The 20,262-nt window shown below is 44.2% G+C and overlaps 1 protein-coding gene across 2 annotated transcripts in view; it reads right to left on the bottom strand.

Annotated features, from left to right (window-relative positions):
- Window positions 1–20,262, bottom strand: part of PPP2R2B (protein phosphatase 2 regulatory subunit Bbeta) — a 269,665-nt gene that overhangs the window by 73,675 nt on the left and 175,728 nt on the right. For both annotated transcript variants that reach the window (XM_044454367.1, XM_044454366.1), the window contains exons 2-4: window positions 11,901–11,998; window positions 8,943–9,108; window positions 1,693–1,805 (exon numbers count right to left, since the gene is read on the bottom strand). In XM_044454367.1, coding sequence (XP_044310302.1) covers window positions 1,693–1,805; window positions 8,943–9,108; window positions 11,901–11,998 — 377 coding nt within the window. The remainder of the gene's footprint in view (window positions 1–1,692; window positions 1,806–8,942; window positions 9,109–11,900; window positions 11,999–20,262) is intronic.

Raw genomic sequence — 20,262 nt, 5'->3', positions numbered from 1 at the left:
TAGATTCAGGCAAAGCAAGGATACCAGTTCAGGGCCCTGCACTGTGAGCTTGCCTTACATACTGGGTCCATTTTCTCTAATGCACTAAGACACAGAGGAGATAGCCTTTGAGTCATATGCTTTTGACAGTGCCTTTAAGAGACACAAAACAAGATAACAGCAATAGTTGGCCCAGCTTTTTCTATTGCACATAACGGTCTAGACATCCAGGATCTCTGACAAATTCTTTTAATGGGCTCTCAGAATGACAGCAAACATACACGTAGCACAGCAAAAACATTTACTCAGCCTTGAACAATGTGACTACTAGCAAGAAGGGACAATGCAATATGGAAGCCATTTGTTTCTTAGTGAGAATTAATTAGCTGTCTGAGATTATTAAATGCCCTTGCTGGCCCGGTAGGCAAAGAAACCAGAAGCTATAAAATGGAGCCAGAGTAATTGTAACACCACATATAAAACTGTTCAAAATTAATATTGTGCATCCATATTAAAAATGCTGGCCTAATGGCCAGTTCTAAACCAGCCATTTTGTACAATATGGGGTAATGGGACTAGGAAGCACATCTCACAATAGTCTGAAAAGAATGCGTCTTCATGGTTTATATGCCATCATACACTTTGTAGTTCAAAGCTTCTTCTGCCAGTAGTAACGAGGCAAAAGACAAGGTCTTTCTGTGAAGAACGCATGCTTTGAGAACACAGAGACCCAAACCACCACGGATCCAGCTTCAGATCCTAAGCAGGCAAGTAGTCTGACTAGAGCACACACGGTTCCCCACGGGAAGTGCCATTCTTTCACTGAAGGGCTCCTTCCATAGAAAAAGAAAGCAACAGCTCCATTGACTGACACTGGAAGAAAATCATGCAATCCACAGCAGGGGTATTCAGTTAACCAACTGAAACCAGCCACCTAACTCTCTTGAGAGGGCCAAGCACTGGAACAGCCAGACCTTCCATCCCGTTGGCACTGACATACTTTTGGTCTTGTTGATCCAGGAACTCCTATTCTAGGTAGAACCTTTCCTTGGCTATTTGGAGCCAAGCCGTTCTACAGCCAAGGTTGGAGGTGTTATTTTTTTGAATCTATTATCGCTTTGCACATCTTGCTACACATGCAGCGTATCAATGCTGTGTGAACCACAATGCAAATGTTTTTCACGCTAACAGCACTCCATTGAGGGAAGTATTACATCAAGACAATCTCTGTGTAGGAAAACCTCTGCATATGAAACTGTCTTTATTCTTATCCAGTCTAGAATGATGGATAGTTCTGTCCTATTTATGTCCAGTTAGTGGACTCCCAAGTCCAAGCAGAAGTCCCAGCACACGAAACTGAGGCTAGCTGGCATCCCAAAGAGGCACGTGCTTGTTACTAAAAACCTCGTTACAGTGCTAAATTCTCCACAATCCAAAGAATTCACAGATGTTTTTGGAGGACTGCCTCGAGGAACAGCTACCTTCTTCATATCATCAAACATTATTATGTGACAATGACTTTGGCAATTAACAATTTGTATGTGCTAGTTATATGCAATATGTAAACAAACACAGGCTTTCAGGCAGAAGTGCTGCTTTTGTTTTGCTTTGCTTTGCTTTGTTGTGAGATAATACATGCTACTAGAAATAAAGAGTTACAGTCTAGTTTTTTTCTTTTGGCAGAAAAAGGCAGCCAAGTCTCATTTGCCCTACCCGTAGTGTGGTAATTGTGGAGGGGTCTCGGAGCCGTCCATCTTCATCTTTGAGATTGTAGCCCTCTGGTCTTTTGTCTCGTTCACTGACTTTCCATAGTTTCACAGTTTTATCTGGAAGAAAACAGATATATCCAATTTTTAAAATTTCTAAGAGGAAATTTCTGTGAGGAATTGAACACTATGGGATAATTCTATATATATGAATAAATATATTTTACTTAGCTCATTACACGCATGCAGCTTTTTGCTATAATGTTACTTTGTCACTGTTATTTTAGAGATGGGAAATTGCGGCTAAAGAATTTATTGTTAAGGGAAAAAAAGATGTCATTAAAAGTGTAAATCCAAACCTCTCTCTGCTGGACTGCTTTATCAGATGCACTTTCCAAAACCTTGAAAGTTCTGGGCTTCTCTGGGGAGGCAGTTACAGGCTGTCTGCTTGCATAGACCAAAGATAAAACTCCAAAGTTTTTATGGGTCAAAGCGTATGATCTTAATATTCCCCCTTCAAGCTGAGAAGGACAGACAGCTTGGGAAAGAACCTTCCTCTATGACAAAAAAGGTTGATTTCATTTTTAGTTCAGAGTATGAGGGCTTCTCCCCTTTAGCAAGGATCCTGGTTTTCCCTGAGCCCAAACCAGAACAGCGGGAAGCATGCACAGGAACATGTAGTGATAGGAGATTTAAGAGGTTTTCCTCAACAGAATTATGCCTGGTTGAGCCTTATCTCAGGATGTTCAAGCAGAGGGAAAGGAAGTTTCTTCCCTATCCTTAGCTGTGTTTTTGTTCGGCCTCAAATACCACACAGAAAACAAACAACAAGAAGCCAGCTTTCCTCCGGCTGCTTCTTTCCTTCACATCCAGATGGATTCCTCCACCACCACCTCAAAGTCTCTACAAGGTACATGAAGAACTCTGTCAGTTGTCCACTGCTGCCCATCCCAGCAGCAGATAAGGCATCCACTCCTCCTTTTAGATGTGACATGAGGCTACACTTGGCCACGTAAGACCACTGTGAGCCTTACTCAATTTAGCCAGGCACATGTATTGTGTATTAGAATGACCTCCCAAGCTACTAGTCTCTAGCCTAAACCAGCAAGGACCACTTTGGTGTTCTCTGCCTCTCTTTCTTCAGCTCATTTCCTTCTGGTGTTGATGATATTCTCAGCAATGATTAGCAAATGCTGCCTAAATTAAAGCCCCAGAGCAACTTTTCTGGCCAGTTCTTTTCCCTACCACTCCTAATCTAGATGCTCTGGAGACTGCTCTGACATCCAAAGCACGCATTTCTCTCAGGATCGGCCAATGTTTACATTGACCAACACAGCCAAGAGGTTGGGGCAGCTCTGCAGAGGATATTTGGGATATTTGGTGTATCCGGATCACAAGCATTCTCTGCAGCCTCCAGAGCATCCCAGACGGAGAAAAAGTGAAGCTTGATGAAGTTATTCTTAATGCATGTTTGTTTTTCAGGACAAAGTAATCTTTCACCCTGACTCTGGTTCCAAACGAAGATAAATTCAGCTTTCCATAAGAGCTGGTCCCGTTTTCATTTTGCCCTTATTCTTTTTCTTTCCATGAGAGAAAATGGCACACACTGGATGTATGTAGGGCACTCAAGCTCTACAGTGATGGAATAAAATTGATTTAGCAGCATACATCTGTTTTGTTCCGTTAAAAAAAAAAAAAAAATCATCAGCCCTGGGTAGGAAATGTCTCCACAGCTTGTGTTCAGATGGCTGCAGGAATGCCTAAGTCAGGTTCATACATCCAGAAGCCTTCCTGTTCCTTAGGGCACCCCCCCCCATTAGAGGTAAGTCTACAACAGTGGCTTTTAGAGAAGAGCCCCCCTAAAAGGAATGTGTCAAAGGTGGCTTCTGAATAGAGCATATACACATATCCACCTAGCTGTGCAGATCTCTTACCAAAAGATCCCCTTTGCCTCAAGCTCAAATGCTCCTTCCAAAGGGGACCCAGAGTTCTGACAAGTGGCTGTCCATGTTCCTCTTCTCCCCAAGAAGAGGGTGGAATGTACAGTGGCATCTCCCTGGCAAGAAGTGCCAGGGTTAAGCTTGTTAGGATTTAAAAAAATGAGGATCATGCTGCAAAGGGGGTATAAATCTTGCCACCCATTTTTTGTGAGGACAGACCACTTGTGCCTTTGCTTGCTTGCTTTTTGACAGTGGTGAAAAGAAAGCAAAGGGCAGACCCCCACCCCACCCAATTTGGAGCCTCTTTGGGTCAATGGTCAGGGTTGACAACTGCTGTACTTTGCCAGCAGGTGCCCCTCGGGACTCTGTCCCACCTGTGACTTCCAATTTCCACGCTAGCGGAACTGTGCACCTCCACGGTTGCAGAAGTTCCACTAAAGACAGCAAAAGCCCAAATGGCCACATTTGTACACACTGCATTCAAAAGGCTTTTAAGAAATAGGCTTGCTGGTTACTGATCACCCTGCACGGTGCCACTCGGGCTGAAGAGGCTACCAGTGGCTGCCAAGGCAGGGATTTCATGATCTCTGGGGTAGAGAAAAAGGCAAATGGCAAAGAAATTTGTGGCAAGCCTGAAACAATAGCAATCACAGCGGGTGACACCCAGGTGGTACCAGCCATGACAACTCAATCCGGGTAGAACAACCCCTAGAACAACACACGGCTTGTGAGGGTGGTTTGCTGCCCATGAGTATGCCACTGTGCAGGAACCGGTCTGCATTTGCACAATGCAAAACCCTTTGTGGATTGTCATCTTGCAACCCAGCCACTACATCAGTGGACTAAGAAGAAATGCCTTCCTATTTGGGATAAGAAATTCGAAGTCTGCTCTTCCCCCAAGCAAGCTGTCTTCCTTCCTTTGTGAACAGAAATGCATGGGTTGGAGCAGAAACTGCATGCCTGGCTTTGGCCTGCTGGAGTGAGGATGCTTCCTTTGCTAGTGTTGCTTGTCTCCCTTGAGTCCCCTCCTTTAACCGGTGCTGAGTGGAGTCACACAGACTGAATCCGCACCTGACATCCCTCAGGACATCAGTTCACACCCTGGGCAGGACTCCTGACACACACTGATTACCATTTGAACACTGAACTCATCTTTCTGTCACACAACAGGGATGTCATGGGATTAATCATGGCGTAAGTCAAACATTTCTGAATTGGGGTGTGGTAAGTGAACAGAATATTCCAAACTTTTCAAAGATGTGGAAAATCTTACAATGGGAGCATTCCATTTAATGGGAAATAATAACCAGTTGTGGCCATTTTTCTCACCTTTATCCCTTCCCTATTTTTTTCACTGTTAATGCATGGAAGGTGCTCATGCAGAATTTTTTTCTTCCTGTATTTACAGCTATTATCCAGGAAACTACTGACTTTTCAGATGGATTAGGCCAAAAGTAACTTTTTAGGTAACTATACTTTGATCCAACAGTAAACTCAGTGCACATGCAATTCTCTAGGCAGGGGGTCTTAGTAGGGCAAGGCATTTGATCTTATTTCAAAACAGTTATGAACTACTCTGGTCTCCTACAGGCCCACATGCCAGCTGTTCTTGCCATTTGGCAAAATGAGGAACAACTTTTATGCTTCGTAATCATCATGTCTCTGAATATTTCAGCCAGATTTTGAAACAGTAATCCACAGCGCTCGATTCCAGTGTCGGTCTGCAAAAGGCTGCTTATTTGTAATCAGGACTCTAAAACTGAGCAACCCACACATTGCATATGTCAAGCTAAATTATTTTTGCTTTGGTCCAAGATGCAGGAACAGCTTAGACAAGAAAACTAGCATGCACGATGTCCCATAAAAGCAATTTAAGAGTTACACGAGAGTTAACTGCTTTAGCCAAGCTTTGATGGCGACAGATTACATTGCAAGTGCAAGGGGTGACAAAGTACAACCCAGAAAGGAGCCCAATCATGTCTGTAATTTACTCAAAAGTCAGTTTCAACTGCTTCCTCCCAGTGAAAGGAATAAAACCTGACATTTTATCATTGACTATGAATCCATGCTAAATTCCACAATTGCCAGCTTGTCTGGCAGGTGGATATTTCCATTGGCTTCATCATTTTGCTGTCACCCCATTTATCGTGTGCCATGAAGTCCTATAGGGAAACAGCCTCAGGAACATGTGGCTTTTATTCTGAATAATGGTGTTTTCTTTTCCCCCTCCTGGAGGGTGTTCTACAGCAGTTTGTCATCGCTCACACCAGCCTTTAAAGACAATCTGATTCATCGTCATTCTGATCCCACCCCTGTTTCTGGGAATTCCAGTTGACTCCAGCTAATTTTGTTGTTCAATGTAAGGGGCATTCCACACATTTTGGGATTTTGGAAATAACATAGGAATATTGGGAGGCAAATCACAGGGGGAAGAGAAATTGGAATCAGAGGTCTTCCAAGCATATGAAAGCACTTTCCAGAACAGAAAGATAATACCCCTGTTAATCAAAAAACTATTTAAAAACTCAATTAACAGAACATTAGGCTACATAATTAATCTTCATTGTGTTTCAGTGAGTCTTCCCCTCAAATGAATTTAATAACTCTCAGAATTTTATTACAATGATCAATAGGGTAAATTCTGTAACACAAAGTAAGTTGACTATGAAAGATAATTAGACCCTCCTTTTCCCCCTGTAGTAATTAAGTCACATTCATCTTAAGGCTTCATTCATCCTAGTAACATCACCAGATCCTCATGATATTTATCTGAACATAACATGAAGCATAAGCTTAGCACAACTGAAAACTGAAACACAGTAGGAATACTCCATTATATCAGGGAAGTTTAATTCTGCCTGGTCTCCCCAGCATAGCCATGAGGGCCAAGAACCTAAGTGATGTTGGCACTAGATTAAAGTCACTGCAGTACCATGTTTAAACCTGGTGGCGTATCAGGACAAAGCCGGAGTGTGTGGATCGTTTTCTTCTATCAAAGACATCCTGCCTCCAGTTGGCTAAATAGAACAGAATGAACATGTGCTGCAGAGCTATCAAAAGGCAAGACTAGCTCTCCAAGCAACCATGTGGAGAGAGTGGAAGATTTGGTAGATCTAGTGGAAAGAACCCACTCCTTGCTACTTCCTCAGCTGCCCTGCTCCTTACCTTTGCCCAGAGGAAAACCCACTTGCTCCTCCATGACCACTGGCGGCTTGCTCTCTCTCTTGTAGATTAAGATGTGCTGGATGTCACCCAGCCAGCAGCCACATCACTTCAATGTAAGGAGAGAGATCCAGGTGCTTCCCTGTTGCATTGCTCTACTTGTGGCAATGCAAAGAGGAGAAACATAGAAACAGAGCGAGTCAGAAGGGCCACCCGGGCCATCTAGTCTGACCTCTGGCTCCAGCCAGCTCCACTCACAACATGCCCACCATGTGCATGTCCAGCCTATCTTTGAACACCCTCACCTTGAGGGTGTTCAACCCAAGGAGGGTTAACACCTTGCTGTGCTAACCCAGAGAGAGACTGGGTTAACACAGCAAGCCAATATGGCTTGTAGCTCGTAAAGGAAGTTGCGCAAATGAAGTGGAATGAGGAAGTCCCGTCATCTTTGCCTTAACATACTCAGGGCGAACTCCTTTGCTTCCCTCTCTTTGCTGCTTAGGTGGATTTCCCCCAGATACAGGTTCCGTAGCATCTTTGGCAGCTGCTTTAAAAAGGGTTCTTATCACTTCTCAGGATCGTGTAGTCTCCTGAAGTTGCGTAATACATATTTTTCAGAGAGGATACTGATGTCCATTTTTTCAGTACTTACAGAGTATGAATAAGCATTACATAAAGTTATTGCAAAATTGGATTCAACCTTGCTTTAACTGTTAACTACGAACTGCTGTTCTTATAGATGATGCTTCTTGAGTACACTAATCATCACTGGCAAAGACATCTGTTTTCACAATACTATATATACCTAAATAAAACTAGGTGGAAATTTCAAAGCGCACTGGACCAAGGGGCATAATGCAATAGTGTGCTGCCTTCATTTGAAGTTATTTCTTTCAGAAAGGATTCACAGAAAGCTGTACAGAACTGGGTCCTAAGAGCAATACATTTTTCTCAGCTTGTACCTATCTAGTTCCTCAGAGAGGAATGTTTTTCACAGCACTGCAAAATCCATTACCAACTGACTAGAGTTTCCATCTGTGTGTGGGAAATCCTATGTGTGTACATCTGTTCTCCTACAGGGACCTTTCACATGCAGGCATGTAGCAGTGTGTGGGGCGGGGGGGGGGGTGACCAGCACATGAGCTGGTGTCTAAGGAGTGAGCCAAGCCCATCTGTTCTCAGTGCCTCCTTCACAATTTGGCACCAGTGCAAACAAGGCTTCAGACGTGAGCCAGATAGGAGGAAGAGGGTATGGTTGGAAGGGTGAGTGACAGGGAAGGAAATAACTTTTGAGCAATGTGAAAGGTGGGTAGCATTGCTCAGTGGTTCCAAGTTCATTTCCTGGCATCTCCTGCTAAGACCAGGAAAGACCCCTTCCCGAAACCTTGGCAAGCCATCGCCATTCAGTGTCAGCAATACATGGAGGGACTCCATGTTAGTCTCTTGTTTTTTTATTTTTAAATCCCAAAGTACTTTACAAGATAAGTTCATGATAAATTACAGTAAAAAGAATAATTGAAGCAATAAACCCTCTTAAAATAATCAGAGGCATAAGGCAGTTTCTTAAAATCCTATGGCAATGGATAGGAGGCTTTTAGCGAGAGGGTATTTTGAGTAGCAAGAGCACACCACTCTTATGGAAAATGACAAAACTGCCTTCGGCTTCCATCTTGAAAGTATTTGCATGCCAGAAAGCAAAGCTATGCATTACAAGAAACACAGGGCTGCCACAGAAAACGGCCGTCCCGCCTTCTGTGTGGTCTGCTGTCGCCTGCTTGTGCCTTTCTGTACCCCACAAGGGACTGCCAATGATGTGGAGTAAGTTGCAGGATGTGCTTCAGGGCCCGTTACAGAAGTAGGAAAATGTGAGGAGATTTCCATTTTCCATGGGAAACCTGTGTGTATTGCAATGTTTATGAACATACTCCATATTTCCTAGTGAGATCTGGTGTCAATAGACTGTTGACTTCTGCCATAACTGTCTCAGCACCCGGTGAGGTCTGGTGTACTCACAAAGTGGCTGCACTGTACAAGAAACGAAGCAATACCTACCATCCTTGCAGAAGGATTAGAAGTGTGAATTACTGCAAGCCAGAAAAGAATTGCAGGATATTTGGCTGGAAAGCAAAGAATGACCTGTCATCATCACACATACCATTGGTGGAGAGAAGGAAGTAGGCTGCGTTTTGCTGTGGGAGCCATCGTATTTTATTGATCTTCTCTTCTATCTCTAAGCTCTTCAGGTAATCGAACTCAGGTTCATGGCTCTGGAATGTGCTGTAAACATTATATTCTCCCCTGCGATGGGGCTGATTTTTGCTCTGCAGGAGGGGGAAAGAAACAATGAAGGGATTCGTAAAAGAGCCAGAGCTAGCAAATTCTCAATGGATTCTTTTGTTCTCCGAGGATTGTTAAAAGACAGGGAAATGTCTGATTATGGTGACACATTACAGTTTAGATATCAAAGCAGACACAAGAGATCTTTCCTGCACAATGCATTCTCCTCGCGTGTCAGTTTCTCTGCATGCTGGTGATAGGATGCAGAAAGTGCACCTTTGTTTCAGTCTGTTTCAAGAATGAATGAAGGCCTTCCCATCATTTATCTCCAAGACAAATTGGCAAGGCACGATAATGCCTCAAATCAAAGGATAACTCCTATTTGGTTTACCTGTAGAATAGGCTTCATTCAGGTCAATACACTATGAACAGGTTTTGCCTACAAACCTGTAAATATTTAGCAGAGTTGATTGTGACTATTATTACTACCATACCTAAACTGAAAGTGCAGTATAAGTTAGTGATGCTTCATCTTGAAAGGGGCTGATAAACACTATTGCAAAGCACCTTTGAATCACAGAATCTGGATGCCCCATCATACAGCATGTTCACACGTGCAAGCCAGCTGCTTATTTCTCCCAAGTACAGACATCCCTCAACTTGAATGCAGCTGTACACTGTTATATGTGGACATCCACCAGTTCCACAATTATAGCAATATCTTTCCTAGTTCCTGCAAGAACAAACAAAGCCACTGCTGGGTATAAGTAGTGTTGCGTCCAGTCTGGCTCACACTGAGATTTTGCTGTGTGATCCCCCTGGACTTCCTCCTCGATAGGAGGAATGATGAGAAAATGGCAGCCAGCTTCCATGTTTGAACCAGTTCGTGCATACGCACACACAAATGGAAGTCTCATTTGCTTTGTATCATGGGATCTTTGTGAATCCTTGCCTTTTTGATGTAGTGATGCTTTTGGTGAGCCAAAATCTCCTCTGACTGGGTCAGATTAGAATAACATTTACTTGAAGCCATATCCTGGGAACTGCCCCATGAACTTTAAGATTCCCCCACCCCCACCCCACAATTCCATTTACTCTTTATATCTGGAACAAAACACTTCCCTAAAGGGCCAATGATGCATATGCTGACCTCTCCCTGATCCACTAGGATCCCTGCCTGCTAAGGCAAATATTTACAAAAGCTTTTGTTTTCTTTGATATATTTTTTTCATCATATATTTCAACAACAATTAACTTCTGCTCTATCTTATAATGTGATTCTAAATTTAAAAACTTCAGTACCCATTCAAGTACAAGTTTGATCACATGGTAAAATACAGAAAAGGGGACAAAGCAGGAATCTTATGCACTTTTATTGTAACAAGATATATTTGAGCATGCACTTAATGACCTCATATAAATCAATGGGTCTTAAAAGTATAAAATTCTGCCTGAATCATGGCCCCAATATTTAGCCTTTGATGATGCAGATAGAGATTTGAAAGGCCAAAGAGTTTCAGTAAGATGGTGTCCTGCAACAGCAGGGGGTTGGACTCAATGGCCTTCATGGCCCCCTCCAACTCTACTATTCCGTTATTCTCTGATTTTATGAGCACATCTAGAACTGTATCCATGTATAATATATTGAGGAACAACCAACTCTTACTTGATTCATCCCTGGGTATCCAAGTTAGAATTCTCCAAATTCCTATCCCCAGTGCATCACACATATAAGTACTTCTGGTTTCACAATGTATCACTTAGAATGCACATAACTTTTGAACTCTTTTCAGGAACATTTAATTGATCATAGGTACTGCTAAACAAAGCAGCTACCACTGTGACCTAGGGGCATCTTTTTCATAAGAAGCAGTGATCTATGAACAACCAACAGCCATTATGTCCAAGGAATGTAACTACTGCTGAAGGCCAGTTCACACACAGCCTGGTTAGGCAGCTTGCCATTTCAGGCTCACGGACCATCTTCCATCATGGAAAGAACATTAAGTGAGAACCAGAGTACAGGACTGCTCCACCTGGTTCTACTCCTCTACCTGTTTATCGATCCGTGTGTGGTTTTTGCAGGGGATAGATATTGCATCAAAGCACCACATGCAGTAGTGAAGGGCGCATGAACAAACAGCCTATCTGTCCAAGCTGTGTATGCGTCTGTGTATGATCCAGCACATGTAACACCATTTATTTCACTGTCATACACAACTGTATGAAAAAATGAAGACAACGCATCTGTTCAGTCAGCAATTATACAAACAAAATAACTACTGACAACGCCGTGCTCCCACTGTGGTATTTAGTCATATGTAAAAGCTTTGTGTACTTCTCCTGTTTTCTTTCTTTTTTTAATGCTCTGGCATAAATCGAGAGCATCACTGTTGGTGTTTAGGACCCTGCACCAGCATATACCATAATGAAACAATGCACACCCGTGCAAAGTGAAGACAGCTGCACATGCTGCAGGTGAGGGGTGGGAAGTCCTGCTAATGATTCAACAAGCAAGACTTTGAAAGCGTTATTACACTGGGCAAATCAGGCAATTGGGTCTCTCTGAGTTTATGATGTTTCAGCAGTGTTCAGTTTACATTAGATTCTCAGCCTGCAATGACTGTTAAAGGAAGCAAAAGGATGCAGAAAAAACGACATTTGCAGGGTGCTTTTTGAGACAGAAACCAGCCTATTGATGTTAATGGCCTTTTTTGCAATTTTTAGTTTGCTAGAAGAGAAGCAGGTTGAAGAGTGACACACGAAGATTAGGAAGCAGCGGGAAGCTTCTTTTAAAAGGATAAAAATGGGAATTTTTGCATTCACCAGCACTTACCTCCTGCTCACGCTGAAATATTACAACGCGACCCCCCTTGTCCCCTGTCGCTAGTAATTCTCCTGTGTGGTTGAATTCTACTGTAGAGATAATGTCAGCTGAAAAGAAAAAGACAAAGGCAATTTAAGTTCACTGCAGACTGGCTTTGCACAGGCATCTAAAGGCCTCATTGCCTGTATGGTTACAGGAACGACTGTCAGGACTTTGCCTCCCCCGTGGAATTTCTGTGGAGCACTTAGATTTACTATTGTACTTGACTATCATTAAGGGAATTCATAGACATCATCTTTAACAAAGTTGTCAAGATCTGCAATTCCATAGGAACACCTTCAGTACCTGGACACGAGGTTCCCTTTTGTGCCCAGCGTAAGTGTTTGCAGTGCTAATGTTAGCTGAGGCTCTGGCGCGAAGAAAAAAGCAGGTCTTTTGCAGCAGGAGGGCGACACATGTGACCCTCCAAGAGGCTGCTCAACTGCACCTTCCATCGGATGGGGAGGGGCCAAAGTGACTGCGGTCCAGTCACAGCTGGAGGACTACACATCTGGGCAGCCCTGACTAGCTGGTACTGCAATATCCCATCTCCACATAATCTGCTGGAGAGAGCAGCCCTGCTAGTGGAGAGGGAAGAAAGAGACTTGGATTTCCTCTTTCTCATGTTAAAAAAAGAATCCAGGGAGGTGCACGTTCTGGTGCTAGACACCAGGAGTACAGAACCACGAAATAATGCTACCTTTTTAAAAGAGAGCAAGAGAGAGAGATCATGGAATAGCTGGATATTGCAGAAAATGAAGAAGTCTTGCTGTTGCTCAGCACTTTGTTATGGCTTTTTTTTTTAAAGGACTATGTGAGTGCTCCTTGAATCCCGGACAAATTTACAGAAGACATTATAAATGCTGACGAAGTGGTGTCAGGAAAGATCATGGAAATTTCACAGGGACAAGCCAGCAAGGCACTGAGATTTGTGCGGCTACATTTCATGCTGCAATCACACTCACAACTAGCATGCCAGTTTGGTGACCAACTCTCTATTTTGCAGTGTTTTGAAAGACTTCTATCTGAGCATAAGCAATGCCTTTGAAACAGACAAGCTTTCTAGGGAACAGATGCCAGCAATCCTCAGAATAACCAAGTAAAAACTGCACATTTCTATACAAAAAAGTGTACAGAAAGGCTTAACTAGCAAATACGTATCCTATCTTAGATTTAACTATCATGCAAGATGGAATACTGTGCCAGGTATCCTTGACTTTCACTGAAATCCTCAGGAATCAGCAATATGTAAATATACCCTTCATCAATCTTAATTAATGTTCTCTGTTGTCACTGCATTTCACCACCTGCCTTCAATCCAATACCTTGTGTCAGAAATCATGCAGCCCAGTATAACAGACACACTGAAAACCACAGAGGATGAACATGGAGATATTTTCATTTAAATATATTACTAATAGGAACAGAAGAGACAAGTCCACATTATCATTCCCTAACATCATTCTAATAGTGAACAAAAATATTTCTGACCATTAGGATTGATTTCCCCTTCCCAGTGGAAAGGGAGAAGAGTGTGAAGCGTGGCTCTGAACAAAACACACCGAGTTCATTGGATTTGCTCCCTTGTGCAGGGGTCGTCACTATTTTTCAAGTAAAAGCCACCCTGGCAGCCAAAAAAAGGTGTAAGCGTTGCATTAAAATCTAAATTAACTAAAATTGACACAGAACAATCAAATGAAAAACGTACTTTAACTGAATACGTGACATTTTGTTTGTTGCTCAACTTAGCTTTGCATCCGCATTCTCTTTCTTCCACCTCCCCACCCATACGAGCCAGCTGACCACTAGCAGGGCTACAATCCTGTGCATACTTACTTGAGCCTCATGCAGCTCAGTGGGATTTGCTTTGAAAGCATGTGGTTTGACAGTTTTTTAAGGAGGACAGAAGAAGGGAAGGCTGGGAGAAAAAACTCATCTTGGGTCTTTTGCACCAGGCAGGCACATGCGTACACAGATGGTTGGGGCACCACCTTGACAGCAACCTTTAAGTGAAATCCTCCACATTCCCGGCCTAGCTCCTGGACCCCACTTTTTAATTCAGCACATTTCTCCCTTTCTCCTTGCCCCTCCCTACAAATCTAGGACTGGTCCCCTTATTTTGGCTCCCTGAATCCTGGCCAGCTTCAATGATTGTTAATTTTTTATTATCATGCACTGAAACAAACTCCTTTACTATCTTTCAGCATGAATGTGCACGTGCGCGCACACACACACAGACAGATTTAAGGTGGACAGTGGGGAAGGACACTATCCTTTCAAAAGCATAATGAATAAAGTGCAGAAGTGGAGAGATTGATAATGCCTTGGTTTCTGATTTGGCTGAAATTTCTAGGAACAGAAACTGAATTTACATCAGTCAAATTGTGAGCCACAGTGGCTTATTAACCACACTCCATGTGCTGCTCGCATGCTGATTTGTCTAATTACCCTACCTGGTGCAACTTGGCAAGGGTGAGTTGCTGCCACAGTTAACAAACCACCCCAAAACCCTAAAACAACCTATGGCATTTGGAGTGGTTTGTTACCCAATGGGAACAACCCATCCTTGCTAGGCTTGGATGACATCAGAAGCTGCACCAGCCAGGGCAACTGAGCACACTGGGCTGCCACGCAACCAGCAGACAAAGCATGGCTGACACCTCACTGTGACTTGTTCACCACTCAGGTCAGGAGAACATGCAGAACTATGCAGTGGGTCAGTTCAGACAAGGGCTTGGGGCCCTTGCTCTGCCCAGCAAACCATCGGGCACAGCACAGAGGTAACCCTGAGGCACCACCTCCCCGCTTCCCCACAACCCTCCCACCGGTATCCCAGGGGACTGTGCGGAAGCACTGAGAGGAGGGGAGTGGGAATGACAGCTGCCAAAAAGGGCCCCATCAGAACTTCTGGGCTGCTGCCACAGGCTCCCCTTGCTGCGCATCCTGCTGCTCAGCTGAGTGGCGGCACTAGAGAACAAGGGGAGGGGGACAGAGGTCCTTTGCCCTGAGGCCCACCCCTGGGTAGCCTTGTGGGGAAATGCGGGGAGGGTGCAGGCACAGACATGCCCAAGGGGAAGGAGCTGGCCCCTTTTCGCCTCCCCTGCCCGTGCCCTGCCCAGTGAAGGCGGGGTGGAGGCACTTTCCTCTAGGCCCGTCTGTCAAGGCTAAAGGAAAGCACACATGCCCCCGGTCCCCACCATCACCGCTTCACTTTCGGCTTCTGCTGCCAATCTGCTTTCCTTACTCCCCAGCAATGAAGCCGGCAGAACAGTTCGGTTTGGGCTGTGGCAGCGGCAGGGAGCAGATCTCATCACCCAGCATCACTTCTCCTCAGCTTCCCCAGTGGACTCCGCTGGCTTACACCCATGCTCCTCCTGAGACGGGGAAATCTTTCTGAGAAAGAGGGGCAGAGATGTGGCAGGTTTGATTCTATATCACAAAGGCACATATAAGCAACCTTTCTCTACCAGGATGTATCTGAGTCTCCCTAACAGCATGCAGGGAAACATGAAGGGAAATGGTGACCCAGCCCTGGGTACAGGGCAAGGAGAGAGACTCATCTTTTGCCCTGGAGAGGCTTTTCCTTGGGAGCCGGGCAGCCAGTGGCAAGGGCACAGCTCAGAGGCTGGCCTGAGAACAGGATGAGGGTGGTGAAACAAAGGGGTGGACTCCAAATATTAGCAGCAGCAGTTAGTAAAGTTGCTGGGACAGGAAGGCAAGCGCCGACAGCTTGGTTGCTGCGCCTGCCAAACTGGGAAGAATCAGGGGCAGGAAGGCTGTACTTTGCGTGTGAGAACCAGGCCCCCAGTGCGACCGACTGCTGTACAGATCCCACACATTCTACAATGGTCACTTTTTCCTGTAATCCACTGGAATACCTTTAAAGGGATTTCATTGCCGTTGTAAGACTGCCACTTAATTTTATCCAGATCCCAAATCTTTTCTCATTCCTCAGTGTCTGAAAACACTATATTGTTTAGAAGTGTTTAAATAATAATTTTAGCAAAGAACAGAAGAAATATAATGGAAAATACACATCTATTTACTAAGACAGATTCTTGAGCAGAGAATGGTTAATTTACCAATGCTGCATTTAAGCAGGTGGAACAGAAAAGCATTTACATTGCATAAAGGTAAGCAGGTAACCTACTGTTGAGTGGATTTATCAGGGTTATTCTTAGAAACAAAAGTCAGAGGTTAATTCCACTGCAATTACTCCCTTTCTGTCCCCAGCAATTGCATCTGAATGCAGTTTGCCCTGAATGCAAAGCATGACCAGAAAGGGAGAATAAATGGCTTTCAATGCAACAGTACTGTTCAAAGAAAAGCATTTACACACACTCAGCTTTTAACACCCATTTACACTGTGTAATGGACTAAGTGTTATGGTATTTGTTTGTTTTCAGTCCCTGATTTGCATAAGCTTTTCCTCTTTCTTCCAAAGCTCTCTGGATTCTTGTTAAAAGGAATGTGGACATGCACACAATGCCATTGCTAATTCATGCCTAATATACAGCCATGATTAGATGCTGAATGTCTGCCCTGAAAGAAAGGAAAGCAGAAGCCCTCGCCCATAGACCTGTCAGGCTAGTTCAGACACAGCACTCAACTGTGGTTTGCAGCAGAGACGGTGAAACTGTGGCCCTCCAGACAATGATGGACTGCCATCCCCGTGAGCCCCCATCATTGGGTATCCTGCCTATGGCTGATCGGAGCAACAGTCCAACAACGCATGGGAAGTGACACATTCACCTCTGGCAGTTTATTTGGAAACAGACTTTACAAGCCTTGGGCCCAAGTGCTGCTCCCTCACCTATTTCCCTCTGGTGCGAGGGGGCCACAAAGGGATGAAGCAGCTGCTTCTGATTTTAAGCTAATCGCTATCTCCCCACTATATCCAAGGACAAGGAACTGAGGGCAGTTTAAAAGTTAAACCAGGTCTAGACACCTTGCTGTGCCTTTCCTGGCCACCACCAAGGTAGTCTACCACTCTACTGTTCGGCTGGCTTTTTAATTAACAGATTTCCTTACTGCAGCAGGAATTGTTTCAAAGCCAAGTTTGGGGAGGGGGGGCTGCCACTGAGGTGTTTGTGTGTGCATATGTGTACCTGCACATGTTTGTGTGCAAGCATGAGAAAGAATGAGTGATGATCCAAGATGAACGTGAAAATGAGATTAGTGGAAAGACAGAGGACGGCAGTGGAGAAGAGAGAAAAAGTATTTGCCTTTTGTGAAGGAAAATACTTTCCTATCAGTGCTAAAAACTGTGGGCTTGAAGGAACAATTCAGAACCCACCCTTCAACTTGTACTCAGTCTGTCGGGTCTTTTGCTCAGGAGAGGGGACATGACTTACACAAGTTCTCACCCGATACATCAAAATGATTGTCAGCACTGTTGGAAGGGCTGTGGCCCCGTGTGCAATGCTGTAAAGTATTTAAATGGTTTTAAAATGTTAAACTGTAAGTTGGCTTGGGGGTTCTTTTGGAGCCAAAAGGAAACTAAGGAACAGTTTTTATAGAAAAATTAGATTTTATCCATTGAAACGAGACATTACAAGGAAGATACATAAAGTGGTGGCACCTTTATGCATTTCATAATAAGGATGGGGAAGCAAGTGATTTTCAGTTAGTAAGATTCTCTTGACACTGTTCTGAAGCTCACTTCACTTCATCTTCTGTCTTCATTTGGGCTCTCTTGTTTCATTTGTGTGGGAAAATGTATTTTTGAAAATTAAAACACAACAAAATACACACCTAAATGCATTGCCCCTCTTAAATGGGAAAATGCACCTTTTGCAAAAATGCTCACTTTTTAAAGTGTGCATTTTTGAATGTTCAGGAACTTACTAATATTTTCAAAAACCATACGCTTGAGAATATAGATTAAGTTCTCATACATCCCCACCAAACAGATATTTCTACCCTCAGAAATCTGAGGAAGCACAGAAGCTGTACACCTCTCCTCCAGTAGATGGAGCATCAACAGATGACTGACTCCCCACATGGTCTCATGCTACTGGAGGAGGTTATACTTGGTCAATGACCGCATGACTGCCGTTTTGTGCTTTTAAGGTCATACTTCCACTCACTCGTTGCATGATCCACCCTCCGTGGATCCATCAACTCTCTGTGCAAGAAGCCACTCCCCCACCTACCTCCCCCCTCCCAATGTCTGCTGGGCCATGAACATCCAGATGGTATCCGGCAGGTGAATAATGAGCTCCATGCTGCCTCTATTAATATTTGCACAATTTTCTCCATATTGCCCTGTCTCTCCAGCACTAAACATATTTACCAAGACATGCATGCTTTCTGAAGTTTGTCTTAACTAATTTACAGCACTGGCTTGCTGGGAATAGATTTAGGAAGACAATTTCATTGTAGACAAGGCTGTGACAACAGCTGAGACACCCAGGAGGGTTGCAGTAGGATTTACACATAGCTCTGTGCGTGCCTGCATGTGCGTGCACGCGCACACACACACACACACACACACACTTTGAAGGAGGACCTGTTGGACAGAAAAGTTTTTTTTAAGTGAAACCCTGTAATGTCATTGCATTGAATTGTTTCCTCAGGGTCATGCACTGCAAGTTCTGCTAAATTTTAACCATCTGCTGTTTTATCTGGTGAGCGCGATTTACTGAAAGGCCACATTCCAGAATAGTTTGCATTAGTTTTACAGTAACTTCACTGGAATCAACTAAACTCTTAACAAAATAGTTTATCCCTCTATTCTGTTTATTAATACAGTTTATTAATACAGTTTATCCCTCTATTCTGTTTTACCAGTCTATCCCTCTATAAGTACCTCAAAGGCTGTCACAAAGAGGAAGGGCAAGATCTCTTCTTGCTGATGCCAGAGTGTAGGACACAGAATAATCAGTTCAAGTTGCTACAACCCAGATTCAGGCTGGACATTAGGAAAAGCTTCCTCACTGTCAGAGCAAAATGACAGTGGAACCAGCTGCCTATAGAGGCGGGGGGCTCTCCCACACTAGAGACATTAAAAAAGAAACTGGACAGCCACCTGAGTGGGATGGTGTAAATTGGTGGCCTGCAACAGCACGGGGTCAATGGCCTTCATGGCTCCTTTCAACTCTTCTGTTCTATGATTCTACAGATATGGCATGTAGTGTGTTTTCAAGGTGGTGAAAACAGCCTTTATCATCAAATTAGTGTATTTTGTCCAGTCAGACAGAAGATAATTGAAATATGAAATATTTGCAGCCCATGAGTTCCACTTTACCAATCAGGAACAAAAGCCAGTTATGTAAAATTGATTACCAATTTTCACAGGAACAAAGGATCAAATATTAGAGCAGGGGTCCTCAAACTTTTTCACCAGGGGGCCAGTTGAAAGGTGCTGGTGCTGGGCGTGGGCCGGGGTGGTGTGCGCGGGTGTGTGCTGAGGTGGGGGCGGGGGGCACGGTGAGGCGAGGCAAAGCAGGGGTGGGCATGCGCTGCGAGGTGCGCGCATGAGGGAGCAGCTCGCTCGCCTGGAGAGTGTTTTCTCTGAGTGAGCAAACCACTGCCTCCCCGTGCTTGGGGTGAGGTGAGCAGCGGTGGGCGCGTGAGCGGCGGATCCAAATGGGCATGGCGAGCCAGATCCGGCCCCCGGGCTGTAGTTTGAGGACCCATGCATTAGAGGATCCACATCTTCCATTGTCAGTAATAGGCAAAGATTGTGCTTTCCTGGAATAGATCTTGGATAAGCATCCTATTGGACCCACAAAACTTGTTTAAATGAAACCGGGTCTCATTTCAAGCAGTCATCAAAAGCATGTCAAACTGTCCTTCTGGAGCTGGTGAATATGAATGTTCTTCACTGAATGGCTATCATAATGGTAAAAAACCTGACCATTCTGTATGGAGAACTTACAGGTATTTGCCAACAACTGCCATAAATGTAACAAGCTGATGCTAGAGAGAAAACTCAGAAGGATTATTATACCATTTTATTTGGAGTATAATGTATAGGCAGGCCTTCTAACATGGCTACACTCCAGAGTTTATCTGGATATACAGGTTTTTGAAGTACTTTCTTTCTCGATGGGTTAGCACTGTTTGCAGATGTGTGGAAAACTGGGGAAAGATGCCACAGGGAAAAGATGGAACCTAGAAGCCCTGCAGCTGCTTGGCACTGCAGAACCTACAGAACTAGCTGCAGAGGATGCTGAGGCACAGCTGGGAATTGCAACTACAGGCAGTCAGCAGTCCTTGCACAAAGCAAAAAGAGGAAGATAGGAAACCCCCCCCCTCATTGTGCCCCAGCTCTTCTTTAGCCTTCCTGATAGACCAGGACAGAGTGAGTGGCAGAGGCCAAGTGACT

This window comes from Varanus komodoensis, unplaced genomic scaffold (genome assembly GCF_004798865.1).
Source record: "Varanus komodoensis strain SLA01 unplaced genomic scaffold, ASM479886v1 scaffold7_3, whole genome shotgun sequence".
In the NCBI taxonomy this organism is placed as follows: Eukaryota; Metazoa; Chordata; class Lepidosauria; order Squamata; family Varanidae; genus Varanus; species Varanus komodoensis.
Note: the sequence above shows the minus strand (reverse complement) of the source record. Positions and strands in the feature narration are given on the sequence as shown.